The sequence below is a fragment of the Miscanthus floridulus genome, chromosome 9 (assembly GCF_019320115.1).
Source record: "Miscanthus floridulus cultivar M001 chromosome 9, ASM1932011v1, whole genome shotgun sequence".
Classification (NCBI taxonomy): Eukaryota; Viridiplantae; Streptophyta; class Magnoliopsida; order Poales; family Poaceae; genus Miscanthus; species Miscanthus floridulus.
This window is the reverse complement of record NC_089588.1, coordinates 63587742-63602025: the sequence shown is the minus strand read 5'-3', so window position 1 is coordinate 63602025 and position 14284 is coordinate 63587742. Positions and strand designations below refer to the sequence as shown.

Here is a 14284-nt window from a genome sequence, read left to right as displayed (position 1 = left end):
AAAGATTCTGCATAATAATAACAGGAAAAAGTACATAAGTAGTTGCTCTAGACAAAACATAATAGTACATATGTATTGTAAACGACAGCAATTGCTGAATCGAAGTACAAAACTATAATTAGCTAGGTTCCCTACTCCTAGACTCCTAGACTCCTTGTGTCCATTAGCTACACTCTAGTGGTTGTTGCTATCATAGTCCTAATAGTGGGCTGGACTGCCTATTAAAAAAAAGCAGGGTGTACTGTGACTATGAGTAACCTTCCATATTTTTTTGACTGTGGCTTATCATAAATAATCATAAATTTTTAGCTAGAACAGTATTTCTCTCTCACATAAATTAATCGGCAGTACTTCTTTACGAACCAGTAACGAAACGAATTAGCCAACCGAATAGGCTGATTGTCACGTTGGATGTCTTCTTCGCATGAACCTGACAAGCTAGTTACTGCTGTTCTCTCAACTAAGGCTTATTGTCACTTAGCTAACCTCTCGTGGAATTTCCTGCCCCAGATCCTCCTATCCAAATTGAAAAGACATGGATAACTCCTAGTTCACCGTAGCTAATCACATGTTGATCTAAACGTTATTTTCAGAGGTGGACTCTGTGTACTATATAGTTATCCTAACAGCCAAATTTTCTAATTTATGCCCTGTTTGGTTCTTTAGGCGCTCCTAAAATTTCTGTCACATCGAATATTTGGACACATACATGGAGTATTAAATATAGACTAATTATGAAACTAATTGTATAACTTGCGACTAATTTGAGAGACGAATCTTTTAAGCCTAATTAGTCCATGATTTGGCAACGCGGTGCTACAGTAAACATGTGCTAATGCCAGATTAATTAGGCTTAAAAAAATCATCTTGCAAATTAACCTCCATCTATGTAATTGATTTTGTAATTAATCTATATTTAATGCTCTTTATTAGTATCTAAACATTCAATGTAACATGAATTTTAGGAGCGACTAAAGGGAAAAAAAAAAAAAACCCTACACAGAAGCATCCATGGATGTTGACGTTGAACTGCCCAAGGCAACGCAGTGCTCTAGTGATCTACTCCTCCTTGCAGGAATTTTAAAACATAAAAGATGCCCTGCTGACAGACAGCACCACCCTGGATTTATAGAAGAGTCATCGTTGGCACTGAAATCCATCTCTGCAAGGACAGTTGGGCCTCGTTTAGATTGTAAAAAAATTTCAAACCGATAAATAGTACCACTTTCGTCTTATTTGATAAATATTGTCCAATCGTGGACCAACTAGGCTCAAAAAATTCATCTCGTGATTTCCAACTAAACTGTGTAATTAGTTATTTTTTTTACCTATATTTAATACTCCATGCAAGCGGCTAAAAATTGATGTGATGGAGAGAGAGTGAAAAAACTTGGAATTTTGGTGGCATCTAAACAAGGCCTTGGAGATTGGAAATTTAAAGGAGAGGGCTAGGTGATACTAATATTCAAGGCAGCTGCATAAGCGCCAGAAAAACACACGAGAAGGATCAACAATTCATTCATGAGCAACACACCCAAATGTTTAGTCAAGCAGGGTGCTTAAACTAAAGGGAGTTGCTGGGCTTCTGAGAAGGTGTGATTAGTTTGTCTTTCTTTTTCTTTTTTTTTTGCGAGGAAGATTAGTTTGTCTTTCAGATGCGTTTTAAAATAAACAGTGATCGATCCACATGTGTGTTTAATATATATCTGGCAAACAACGGATTTGTTGATTTGTTTTTCACTTGAAAAGAAATCACGGTTCCATTTGAATGAATCGATAGAATTTGACAGGAAGGAATACTAAGGTTGAACTCCAAGAAAACTTATTTCACTTTGTACATAAATAAGTTTTAACACTGCATAGGTTTTTTAAATCTGTAACAAATAAATTATAAACTTTCAAAAAATCATTCTTCAACAACAGTGTGCATGGTGCAATTGAGCTTCCATTTATGATGATGTTTAATCCTTTTTATGTGCAGATGTGATTTGAAGGAACATATAATATATATCACTCCCATTACACATGGTATGTCTTTAATACTATTTCTCAACAAATATTTAAATGATTGGGCTGTATCTATTCTTGATGCATTTGCTAATGTGATTGAATTTGATATATGTGTATATATATGAAGATTTTTCTTCATGAGGATAGGATCATATCATAGCATATCTCTCTCCATATTATATCTATATAATCAAAGGGTAACACGATTCTGCACCAAGATCTGTATTAACACATGCTATTTCCTCTGGATCTATTGGTTTGGCAATGCTGTGCAACATAGCAAGAACCTCCTACCCAGGCCCATTGCGCCATGGTCCAACACATTGGCTTTCCAACCAGTTAGTAATTGATGAGCATCTTATCTTGGAAAACTTAACAAATTTTGGAACTGATGAGTCCAAATATCATTTCTGCTCAAAATCCAACATAGTCCTATAGCTAACTCTAGCTTGGTAAACCATAGACCGTCGGTGGTGCATACCTGCATTAATTGGTTCCTAGCAGCCTAATGAAATTAACTAAAGGTAGCGGGAGCCCGCCTGGTCATCATCACTTTAATTTTCTAGAAGAGAAAATCTAAAGAATTTGTGCCCTCCTTGATATTTCAGGACTGACTGTTGTAATTCAACAAAATGGAACAAGGAAAGAAACATTGGGTGAGGAAAATTCCAGGTACACAAGTAGTAATAATAATAACTAATAAGTCATCCGATCCACGGAATTTTGTCTTGGAATTCTTTTTGAAACGGAGGATTTTATTGCATCCCAGAAGCAGTACATCAAGTTGATACACGACTTTGGAAATTTTGTCTTGAATGGTATGAACATTTCAATTTATGCCACAAATCCTTGCAATAATAAGAATAGAGTTCTCTTCCATCAAATCGAATCCAAGCAGCCCGGGCACAACATAAATACAAGTCGACATCAACTATATATGCATTTATGACATTAAGACGAATTATTATTGAATGGTGATATTGAACAATTATTTGTCAAACCGATTTGCAAAAGAGCAAACAGCCGGTCGACACGGCGACGCCAAACGCAAAGAGCTCCCCATAATCCACACTCCCCAGCCAGACCAACAAGTGGCCGGAGCCGGAGATCTGGCCTGGCTTCCTCCCCCTGGTCTCACCTCTCTCCTCCCCAGCGGCAGCTCCCCTTCTACTAAAACGTGGGCATTAACAAGGACGACCCCCCCCCCCCCACCCACCCACCCCAAGGGAGGAGGAGGCATGGACCTCCAATGGCGACCCTGCCGACCTCGCACCGGCCCCTCCCCCTCTACCGTACCCTCATACTATATCCCACGCATATATATACATATATATATATCGCCGAATAGTGTGCACAGTCTCTCCCATGTTCTCTCTCTCTCTCTCAAGTCGTAGGTGCTCTCTCCGTAGTACCACTCACTAGAAAGAATTCTTGTTGCAAGTACTGGAAACACCATGATCTGTTTTTACATGCTGTGGTTAGCGGCGTGCTGCCTCCTCCTCCTCCTGTACAGCGTCCGATTCAGCAGGTCCGGCTGCAGCCATGGCAGCGGGCCCAGGAGCTACCCAGTGATCGGGTGCCTGGTCGCCTTCTACCAGAACCGGTGGCGGCTGCTGGACTGGTACACTGAGCTGCTGGCGGCGTCGCCGACGCAGACGATCGTGGTGGACCGGCTGGGCGCGCGGCGGACCGTGGTGACAGCGAACCCGGCCAACGTGGAGCACATCCTCAAGAGTAACTTCGGCAACTACCCCAAGGGGAAGCCCTTCACCGACATCCTCGGCGACCTGCTGGGCACGGGGATCTTCAACGTCGACGGCGAGCTGTGGTACGCGCAGCGGAAGCTGGTGAGCCACGAGTTCTCGGCGCGCGCGCTCCGGAACCTGGAGTTCGCCGTGCTCGAGGACGAGGCGCGGGAGCGGCTCGTCCCCGCGCTGTCCCTGGCCGCGGCGCGGGGCGACGCCGCCGTGGTTGACATGCAGGACCTGCTCCGCCGCTTCTCCTTCGACGTCATCTGCCGCGTGTCCCTGGGCGTTGACCCCGGGTGCCTGGACCCGGCATTGCCCGAGGCGCCCAGGCTGGCCGCGGCGTTCGACGCGGCGTCCGGGATCATCGCCAGGCGAGGCGCCGCGCCCGTGGCCGCCGTGTGGAAGGCGAAGCGCGCGCTGGACGTGGGCTCCGAGCGCCGGCTGCGCGAGGAGATCAGGGTCATCCACGAGGCCGTCATGGACCTCATCCACATCCGCAAGAAGGAGCGCGGCCTGCAGCAGCCGCAGGAGGTCAACGCCGGCGGGCGGAGGAGCGACCTGCTGTCGCGGATGATCGAATGCGGGTACCCGGACGAGGCGATCCGCGACATGGTGATCAGCTTTATCATGGCCGGCCGCGACACCACGTCGTCGGCGCTGACGTGGTTCTTCTGGCTGCTCACCCGCCACCGCGACGTGGAGCGGGAGGTCCTGCGGGACATCACCACGGCCACGGGCGGCCACGCCGCGGGCGGTCAGGGCAAGATGCGCGTGCTCCACGCGGCGCTGTGCGAGACGATGCGTCTGTACCCGCCCGTGGCGTGGGACTCGAAGCACACGGCGGCGGGGGACGTGCTCCCCGACGGCACCCGCGTGGAGCGCGGCGACCGCGTCACCTACTTCCAGTACGGGATGGGGCGGATGGAGTCCATCTGGGGCGCCGACGCCGCGGACTTCAGCCTGCAGCGCTGGCTGTCCCTGCCGGAGGACAACGCGACCCCCGCCGCGGTGGCCGGCATGTCGCCGTTCAAGTACCCGGTGTTCCAGGCGGGCCCGCGGACGTGCCTGGGCAAGGAGATGGCCTTCGTGCAGATGAAGTTCGTAGCCAGCACCGTGCTCCGAAGGTTCGAGCTCGTCCCCCTCGACGAGGGCCGCGTGCCGGTGTTCCTGCCGCTGATGACGGCGCACATGGCCGGCGGGCTCAACGTGACGGTGAGGAGCAGAGGCGGCGAACCTACCATTGCCACCGCTGCGGCGTCGTCTGGGAATTCGAATTGACTATTCTCCACTCGATGCATCCCATCCCCAGCCAGTAAAATATTTAACCCTCCTCATGTAAGTATGACAAATTGGAATCAGGATTGTTTAGTTCCTACTATATACTACTCCATTATAATTACAGACAAATTCATGAGGACTTCCCGCCACGTACTTTTTTTCCTGCTTATTACCGACAGCAGTGTACACTTTTGTACGATATGGATCATGATCATATGAAAGAGATACACAGCAAAAAGCATACATATTTGCAGCTATCCAGCAAAGATACGCCCTATATAATAACAATAAGCCATTATTTCTGTTAACAAACAATCAATTGTATCTATCTTATCAATCAATATATACAAATATAAATATGTTGTCCACATCATGAATTGGATGGATCATGCCGGTGTAAGATCAACTTCGAGAAGACGTAACAAGTTTGCTGATCACGGCAATTGGCAAGCATGATGAATAATATGGAGTATATTTCGCTCATCGCTCTGGTAGTAGACGACGACTACTCCGATCCAACACGTTTTATTTATTTATTTATAAAATAAAAACACACACACATATATATATATATATATATATATCTTATTTCTACCCCCACAAGGTTCAATACCTACTACTACCGCTTACTACGCTACGCATGCAGGAATTGGCATCAAATCAAATTCTTATAAATTACTAAACACGGGTCTTCAAATCAAATTAAATCAAACTTGCCCGAAAACGTTGGCATCGGTCTTGAGAGATGTGTTTCACCTACTAGCCAGTATTATACCTATTTTTTAGGGGGGCCGGGACAAACTGGCCTTTTGCTGAATGCATGCATGTTTTCGCCATGTGCGCGCAATTGCAGATTTCTTTTTGCGATGCAAGAGACGGACTGACTAGTAGCTACTAGCTAGTAGCGTGCGTTATGTGAGTTGTGGAAAGTTGACGGGCCCGTTTGCTAAGAATAATTATGGGCATAATGAAGGGGGTTAGTTGAAGGACGGACGGACGTGTGCCCACGACGAAAGTTCTGCTTCGCCGTTGCAGGAACCGGAAGGCACACGCACACGCACGTTGTGGAAAGAAACATGACCAAGCTAAGCAAAGCTAGGCAGAGGGCAGAGAGCAGAGAGCAGAGAGCAGAGAGCAGGAGAGGCCCGCCGGGTGACTGGGTGAGCCAGCCAGCCAGGGAGCTAGCTAGAGTAGCAAACGAACGAAAGGCTAGCTAGCTCCATCATGTTTGACGGTGCCTGGAATAGAGAAATGAGTTTCCGCGTTAGTTCCATGATGATGACATGACGCATCATGGACCACGTGCAGAATATAGCAGCCAACCACATCGCCATCGCAATCTCGATGTGCCGTACCTTCACACGGAACTGTCTGCTGTGCATAGCAAGGGTCATGCTCATGCGGACGGTGTGAACTGTGTCCATCCAGTGATTAGTTGCTGATGACGATGGGGACAAGAATTAGTCCACGTGCGGCTAGTTCTTAGAGTTGCATTAATTTGGGGCCAATTGGAATTGCTAGTTATTTGTAGTGTGTGTTGAAATCGGCGAGCTTCCGAAGCCAAGTATATATGTATGTGAAATTTTACAAGCGGATTCATCATGACACTGTTTTAATTTTCGACCAGAGTTATTGTAGTGTACTAAAATATAACAAACACAGCAGAGTATCAACTTCACCTAATACAGCAAGAACAAGAAATCTGAAATTCCTCACGAGCAGAAAAACAACAGCACAGTAAAACAGCTCATTCTATTAATCCAATGAAGTTGTAGCTTATACCGTTGGAAAGCTTATTAAATCCTCCACAACTTTCTTATAGAGCACTTTTTCAAATTCTGCACTTCAGTAGTCGAAAACTGGGGACAACAGAAACTATTCCAGGCTTCAGACAGTATGATGTATCGTCTTGTGATTTTCAGAACTCCATAACCAACATAGCTATCAAGGTGATTTTTATGGTCAGAGAAAGACATTGAAGTTTAATATCGTCTAGAATTTTGTCATGATTTTTGGTATTCTAAAGACAGAGATATAAACTGATAAAGATAGGTTGCTCTGAAAGACAGAATAGAGAAAACAAAATACAAAATATAACCAAAACCTAACTATTTATTTCATTAATCCTTATACCTTAGTCCTATGAACTAAATAAAATTATGGGAACACCCAACAAGATCATTGCAATCATTACAAAGATTCAAAACAAGTAGAAGCATAATGATATTTCAACAAAGCACTAAACGTGCACAATTCAATCATTAACTCAACTTGCGCTACTATCGTCCTCATTGTACTAGGGGTAACAATCCTAAGACTCATCTTTAGATTACGCAAGAAGATGGTAAAGAACAGTTCTAAAAGCATATCAAACCAAAGAGTGAAGATTAGAACAAAGACTTTAAAATAAGCACCAAGGTAGAGATGAATAGCAAGGGTAGAGATATAGTAGAGAAGAAAATATCAAGGTTCATAGAGCAAGAGTTTTTGTAGCAATTTCTAAACCTTAGAACGATCCGTTTCTACTAGGCTTGCATCCTACGGTCAACATTTCTCTGAAACCACTTTGTAGCATCCGATTTTAAGAACAAAACCAGATACACACGATATGTGAGCCCAGGAAGTCAAATCTCATATATATATAGCTACAAATAAGGGTAATATCGAAAGCCAATGCTCAATATATAACGTACTTAGTACGAATGATATAACCTTAGACAGCAAACAGCGGAAAGACTACTCCGATCTTCGGGTGAAAACTCCAATTCCACAGGGGCAACTGACTGGTTGATCACAAGCCTAAGTCCTCTAGACTAGCAATCTGGTACCCATATAGAATTTTTCCAAAGATTTAAAAAGTAAAGCAAGCGTAAGTACATGTCGTACTCAACAAATATAACATGGGGTTCATGAGGCTCAAAAGGCTGACACTGTTTAACTGCGATTAGCTTTTAATGAATCATGATTTTAGCAATAGGGTGGCAACAAGTTTATCCACAAGCCCACATAAACACATGATCATTTAAACATGAATAATGAATAGCATAAACAGTAATTATTAGTGAGCATCTTTATCATCCGTATTCTTCATCTATTCCGTAAGGGTCGAAGGCCGCTCGTGACCATGAGCACGGCTGATATATCCGTTTTACACTCTGCAGAGGTTGTACACTTTCACTGTGAGTCGTGATTTACCCTTTCGCCCGAGGCGATCAACCTCTTGACCCACTACCAAGGAAGGTTGACCGGGTTCACTATGAAGCCTTTCAAAGGTTCGTCTAACAAGTTAGGGCCGCTAAGGCTTCTCCATCAATAAGCATGAACCCACCTCCAAGGAGTGACTAACAAAATACCAAGAAACCAAAGTGCACCCTCTTGGCAGGCCAAGATCATACCTATCGTAGCCTCTCTTGCGCCATAAAGGTAACCACTAACAAGTTATAAAAGGTCCTCATACTGAGCTAAAGCCAGAGCCATATAGCCCTCACAGTTGTACTATAAGTCTCGGATGTTCCCTTACATATAGGTCCTTAGGAAGAGGAATTTAGAGCACCATAAATAGCCCAATGCTCTAGCCCCCATGTTCCATGTTGCTAAAAACCATCTTTTAATGTTTATTGCATATACCATTAGTCAAGTTACAAGATCATGGCTTTAGTTGAGCACTAGCATCATACTACCCAATGTAATAACCCATAGGAATAGAATTTTTTTAGTTTTAACACTTTTTTGAAACTAATTTTAAATCTAACACGGTCATTTTTTTAAACTAACACTTTTGGCCGCGCCTATTGCCCTAGCGCGGCCAAATGCCTGGGCCACGCCATGCATGGTGGCGCGGCAGAGGGCTGACGTGGCGGCGACCTAAATCGCTGACCGCTGACGGGGCAGGGCCTGCGATTTTTTTAATTTTAACACTTTTTAGAAACTAATTTTAAATCTAACACGGTCGGTTTTTTTTTAAAACTAACACTTTTGGCCGCGCCTATTTTCCTGACGCAGCCAAATGCCTGTGTCGTGCCATATATGGTGGCGCGGCAGCTGGCTGACGTGGCGACGACCAGAATCACGACCGTTGACATGGCAGGGCCTGCCACGCCACCTATTTGGGCGCGGCAGTGCTGCGCCACGGCGCATGGCCCGGTGGTACCTAGACGGTTTACCGTCTCCACCGTGCCTCGTGCTTGGAACTACGCCACTCGCCACGGCCACGTGCCCATCCACCTATTGTGGCCACTACCGAGACCTGTACCGCGTTTCAGATGTATGTTTCATGTGTTTTCCCTTTCAACAGCCGCCCATATTAACTACCGTAATGACTGGTCTTTAGTTCCCCCTTACACGCCTCTCACATTAATTATAGGTGAATCAATCGATCACAAGCACTCGTGGACTCGTGGTGTTGCTCCTAAACAACTCATAGGATATATACGTACGCACTCATCGTGGAAGTTCATCAGATGCTTTCGACTTCTGGCCTCCTCTTCCCTGTCTATCTTTTCAACTCCATAGAATAGATAGAAATGCAACTATAAAGCTACGATCCTGGATTCTTGGTGGATGATCTTCTGGTTGTGGCGATATATAATCTGTTCCTCAATTGTTATTCAGTGCTCATCTGTTGTGTAGTATCTTGGGACGCCAGGAAAACTAATCATGATGGCAGTGTTGCCGCGACGCATAGAAACGAATATGAAGCAAATAAATGAAGTCCATGCGCAAGTTCACAAGCTGCCACATAACATTTTCATTGTTTGACATAAGTTTGACATAACATAACCAAATAAACCCGCAAGTTTCGGACGCCAATATTCGTTTGACCTAACAAACTAAGACCCAGGAGTGTAAGGATCCCTCGGACGCCTCTGTCTCTTCGGATTTGTTAGCAACACATTGTGAGTGTAGCCAACGTCAGTATGGTCACGTCGATGGTGCATACGGCTCGTACCCTGCAAGTATATGATACACACGATTACTTATAATTCTTTATGATCGTTAGTTCATGGAGCATACGTATTTAAAGAAACTACCTTTGTTAGTGCCTGTAAGGCTCCTTGGGTACCAAGCGGGGCACCACCTAGCTGAGACATGCCGATCTCGTCCTGCGCCCAATCGTCCCACTGGTCATGCTATCTGCAGAAGCCCGAGGGGTCATCGTCATCGTCATCGTCGTCCTCGTCATCCTCGGTTGTAGGGTCCTTCCCAGCACTATGATGTGGTGGTGTATGCACCACAGAAGTGGCACCTATCATCGACTGAGAAGAGCTGGCTGGTGTCCTCAAAGAGGCTGAAGACGTGCCACCCGACCGCGCAGGGAGTTGTGGTTCCTCATAAGGAGTGTCCATGCAGCTCAGCTTCTGAGCTAGCTTCCTGCAGCTCTTCTTCACCTTCTGCATAAATAGACATTAAAGTTAGTGCATTTCCCAAACGCATATACACTAAAGAAACATTTTTGGAACGGACAAGTTTATGTTTACCTCCACAAAAGCCACGAGAACGCCTGGCCCCTGCCCTCTAGACTCGTGAAGCCAAAACGCTGCTTCGTTGGACATCATTGACAATTGTGTTGCCTGGGTACAGAAACACGGTTGGACAGTTTTAGTACACATGCTTAATACCAAAAGGATAACAAATTGTACCATTCAAGTATCCTACCACATATCTTTGAAGCGGGGCTCTCTGTAGTTGTGTGTCCTCCCTAGTGGTAACATCGTACACATCTTCGATGACATCTTCCTCCAAGTCCTTGTCAATTGCCTCCTTAGTGTACGTGGGCTTGATATGTGTCCTCATAGACCTGTGAAGCCACCGTAGGTACTCGTCGAAGGTGTGCTGGTCGTGTGGAGGACCCACATGGACCGACTATCGTACCCTGTTCTGCCACAAATGGATGTGCGCGCTGTGTGTCACACGCCAAACCTTGGTCTTGTACCTCTTCCTGCGGTCATACCTGCAACAAAATGATGTTAGTTGTACCACACACACCTCTGAATTGTAGCTTTGTTATTAATCGATAACACACCCTTGCAATCCTTGGTTGGTGGAGTAAAACAGTGGTGGGCAGCCTATCATTCTTCCAAACTGTCTGCAGACTCTGATGGGCAAGTGAATCTTGACCACATGGAAGAAAATAAGAGGGACGTCGCAGCGATACTCGTCTGACTTGTCCCTAGTGACATGACTGAGATAGTACTGGAGCTCTAGAGCATCCCAAGGACACCAATGCACCTGAAATTTCGTAATTGAGTTTGGTTGTGATATAGTGTAGATCGAACAAGACACATGTATGATAGTAAAGAGAGCGTAACCTGGTGCTGTGTTAGGACATCGAGACCGTCCGTGTACTCCCTGTACTTGCGCCTCGCTTTCCCTCTAACTAACTCTGATTCCGTCTAGATAAACAGAGCTGTAGGGAGTGTATCCTGCCCGTTCCATTACTGCATTGAACACGATAATGAATTAGCCATTAATAAACTCATCATATGTAACAACATCAAAGAATATAATGAACCAAAGTACTTATCAGTAAACCAGTATTAAGTGGCTTCCCAACGGGCCATCGTTCCCAACACCAAACCTGGAATAGGTACGAGCAACCTCCAAGGTTCGCATACCCTGAGGTGCGACGGCAGGCAACACATAGCTGTCGATACGTCCATGCCTGGACTGCGCTGCCCCAGCTGTACGCCGCTATGTTCTCCCATGGTTGGCATAGTATGTCAAGGAAGATTCAGCTGATGGTGTTGCCCGAGGCGTCTGGGAAGAGGAAAGCACCAAGAAAGTGCCAGAGCCACAGTCGAGCAAACCTGTCGATCTGAGCCTCCTCAACCTGTGGGTCCAAGTAATCAAAGCGCTCCGTGATCCAGGATGATGAAACACCAGAAGTTTTCCTAAAATTTACCAAAAAACATGAGACCCGATGGCTGCAGGAAAGCAATGCAAGTATTAAATAGGCTTCAATTTCTCACTTATTTTTCTTGGAAGCATCGTCGTCCGGTGGAAGAAAGCCAGTAAACTAAGCCACCAGCTCCCTCCAGTGATCGTTGTCAACTATCCCTATCACTAGAAGTCCCCCCAACCGAAGGCCAAAAATATCCTTCACGTCTTGCATGGTCAAGGTCATCTCACCACAAGGTAGGTGGAACGTGTGGGTCTCAGGCCTCCACCTGTTATAAGAATAGAACGACTGTTAGTTGCCTCAAATTTGTTATAAGAAAGTTTACATACAAAGAGTGCACTCGCACCTGTCTACAGCTGTAGTAAGTAGTGCTGGGTCAAGGGGCAGAAGACCGTGGTTAACAACATGGACAAGCTCGAGGAAGCTGGCACGCCGTATGTACGACGCATAACGCTCGTCCCATTGGTGTGCCCTGGTGTGCGTGCGAGGCCTCAAAGTAGGCAAGACCACCTCTACGTCGTTGTCACTCAAGATGTGTGCTCAGTGCTGGTCGTCGTACTTCACCTCAAGAATGGGGTACAATGGGTGCTGCGTGGGAGGGACCATCCTGTTACAAATTGAGAAACAAAGCATTAGAGTATTCAAATTAACAAAATTCAAATTAACATTATGTAGCATTGCAAAATTTGAACTACTTGTTATGCAATATGAAAGCACATGTATATATTCAAAGAAAAATTTACAGACATATCACACACTAGTAACATAAACAACTTCACTAGGAATATAAGCATTTGATGAAACTTCATGAAGTCATCAAAATCGACGTATCACGCACTAGTAAGTACCAACATTTGTAAACTAGTATCTATACCCAAAATCCCTAACTAAATAACTAACTATAAATTAAATAATAAATACCTAATCAATCCCTAAACCCAAAATCCTAACCTCAAACCTAAAAACTACCTACGTAAATCACAAACAAATTCACTAACCTAACTATCCTAAATCACTAACTATCATAAATCAACAACAATCATAAAACCCTAACTATCCTATATTACTAATTATCCTAAATCACTAATTATCCTAAAACAATAATAATCAAAATAACATGAAATCGAGAGGGGGTACCTTAGGAGCGGGCCGCCTTGACGCGCCAGTGTTCGTGGCGTGGCCAGCGTGGGCGCTGCGCGGCGGGAGTGGCCGGGCGGGGCCGGCGCGGGCGCGGGTGGGCGCGGCCGCGTGCGGGCGCTGCGCGGCGGCAGGGGGCGTGCGGCTGGCGGCGGGCGGGTGGGCAGGGGTGCATGCGGGCGGGGGGCTCGCTCGTGATATTTATTCGGCTTTGCCGCGCCACGGATTAGGGCGCGACAGTGCCACGCCAAGATCGGTGGCACGGCAGGTCCTGCCCTGTTAGCGGCCAGCGATTCCGGTCACCGCCACGTCAGCCCTCTGCCGCGCCACCATGCATGGCGCGGCATAGGCATTTGGCCGCGCCAGGGCAATAGGCACGTCCAAAAGTGTTAGTTTAAAAAATAACCCGACCGTGTTAGATTTAAAATTAGTTTTCAAAAAGTGTTAAAATTAAAAAAAATTTGGGCCTACCGCGCCACCGATCTTGGCGCGGCACTGCCGCGCCTTGATCCGTGGCGCGACAGAGCCAAATAAAACCCCCGCCGCCAGTCCCGCTGCCCGAGCAGCAAGGCCGCCTGGCAACCGTGCCCACGTCCGCCCGCGCCAGCCCACTGCCGAGCACGCCGGCCGCCACGCCACAAACGCCGGCAGCCCAGCCCCCACCCGGCCCTCCATTGCTGCCTCCCTCCCTTCCCTTCCATTCCCCGGCCGCCTCCCTCCCTCCTCGTCCTCGTGCAAGGCAATGACGCACATTTTATTTTCATTTGAATGGTGGATAGTATATTATGAATGGGAGCTAAGTTTAGGTGGAAAATTATGTTTGGGAACTATGGTCTACAGTTTGAAGGACGATATTAGTTTGATTTTGTCAATGTTAAGGTTAATTATTTAGTTAGAAGTATGTTTACCATGTATATTTTTGTTGCTATAATTGTTGGTTATATTATTTTAGTTGCATTGCAAATGATTATATTTTACATTAATTTGCGTTGTTTTGATTGATGTTTAATTTTAACTATTTTATTAGATGGAAGACATGTTTCGGGAGCAGTTATGGCGAAAACGGGGTCATCCTAGAGAATTGTACCCCAACGAGTCTAGCAAAGATGCCCTTGTCCCTCCTGAACTCCCTGTCCCTAACTGTGACTGTGGTCGTCCGGCCGACGTGTTTCAATCGAGACATCTGGACACAGCGGCTCGTTGCTTCTACATG

General features: G+C 45.9%; 1 protein-coding gene across 1 annotated transcript; it reads left to right on the top strand.

Moving 5' to 3' along the window:
- Positions 1-3255: 3255 nt before the first annotated feature.
- LOC136482060 (cytochrome P450 94B3-like) lies at positions 3256-5316 on the top strand. The gene has a single exon (XM_066479309.1). The coding sequence runs from the start codon at positions 3465-3467 to the stop codon at positions 5034-5036; it is 1572 nt and encodes a 523-aa protein (XP_066335406.1). The 5' UTR covers positions 3256-3464; the 3' UTR covers positions 5037-5316.
- The last annotated feature ends 8968 nt before the right edge of the window (positions 5317-14284 follow it).

Excerpts from the sequence above, each read along its gene's own strand:
- LOC136482060 (XM_066479309.1), top strand. The coding sequence starts at position 3,465 with ATGATCTGTTTTTACATGCTGTGGTTAGCGGCGTGCTGCCTCCTCCTC.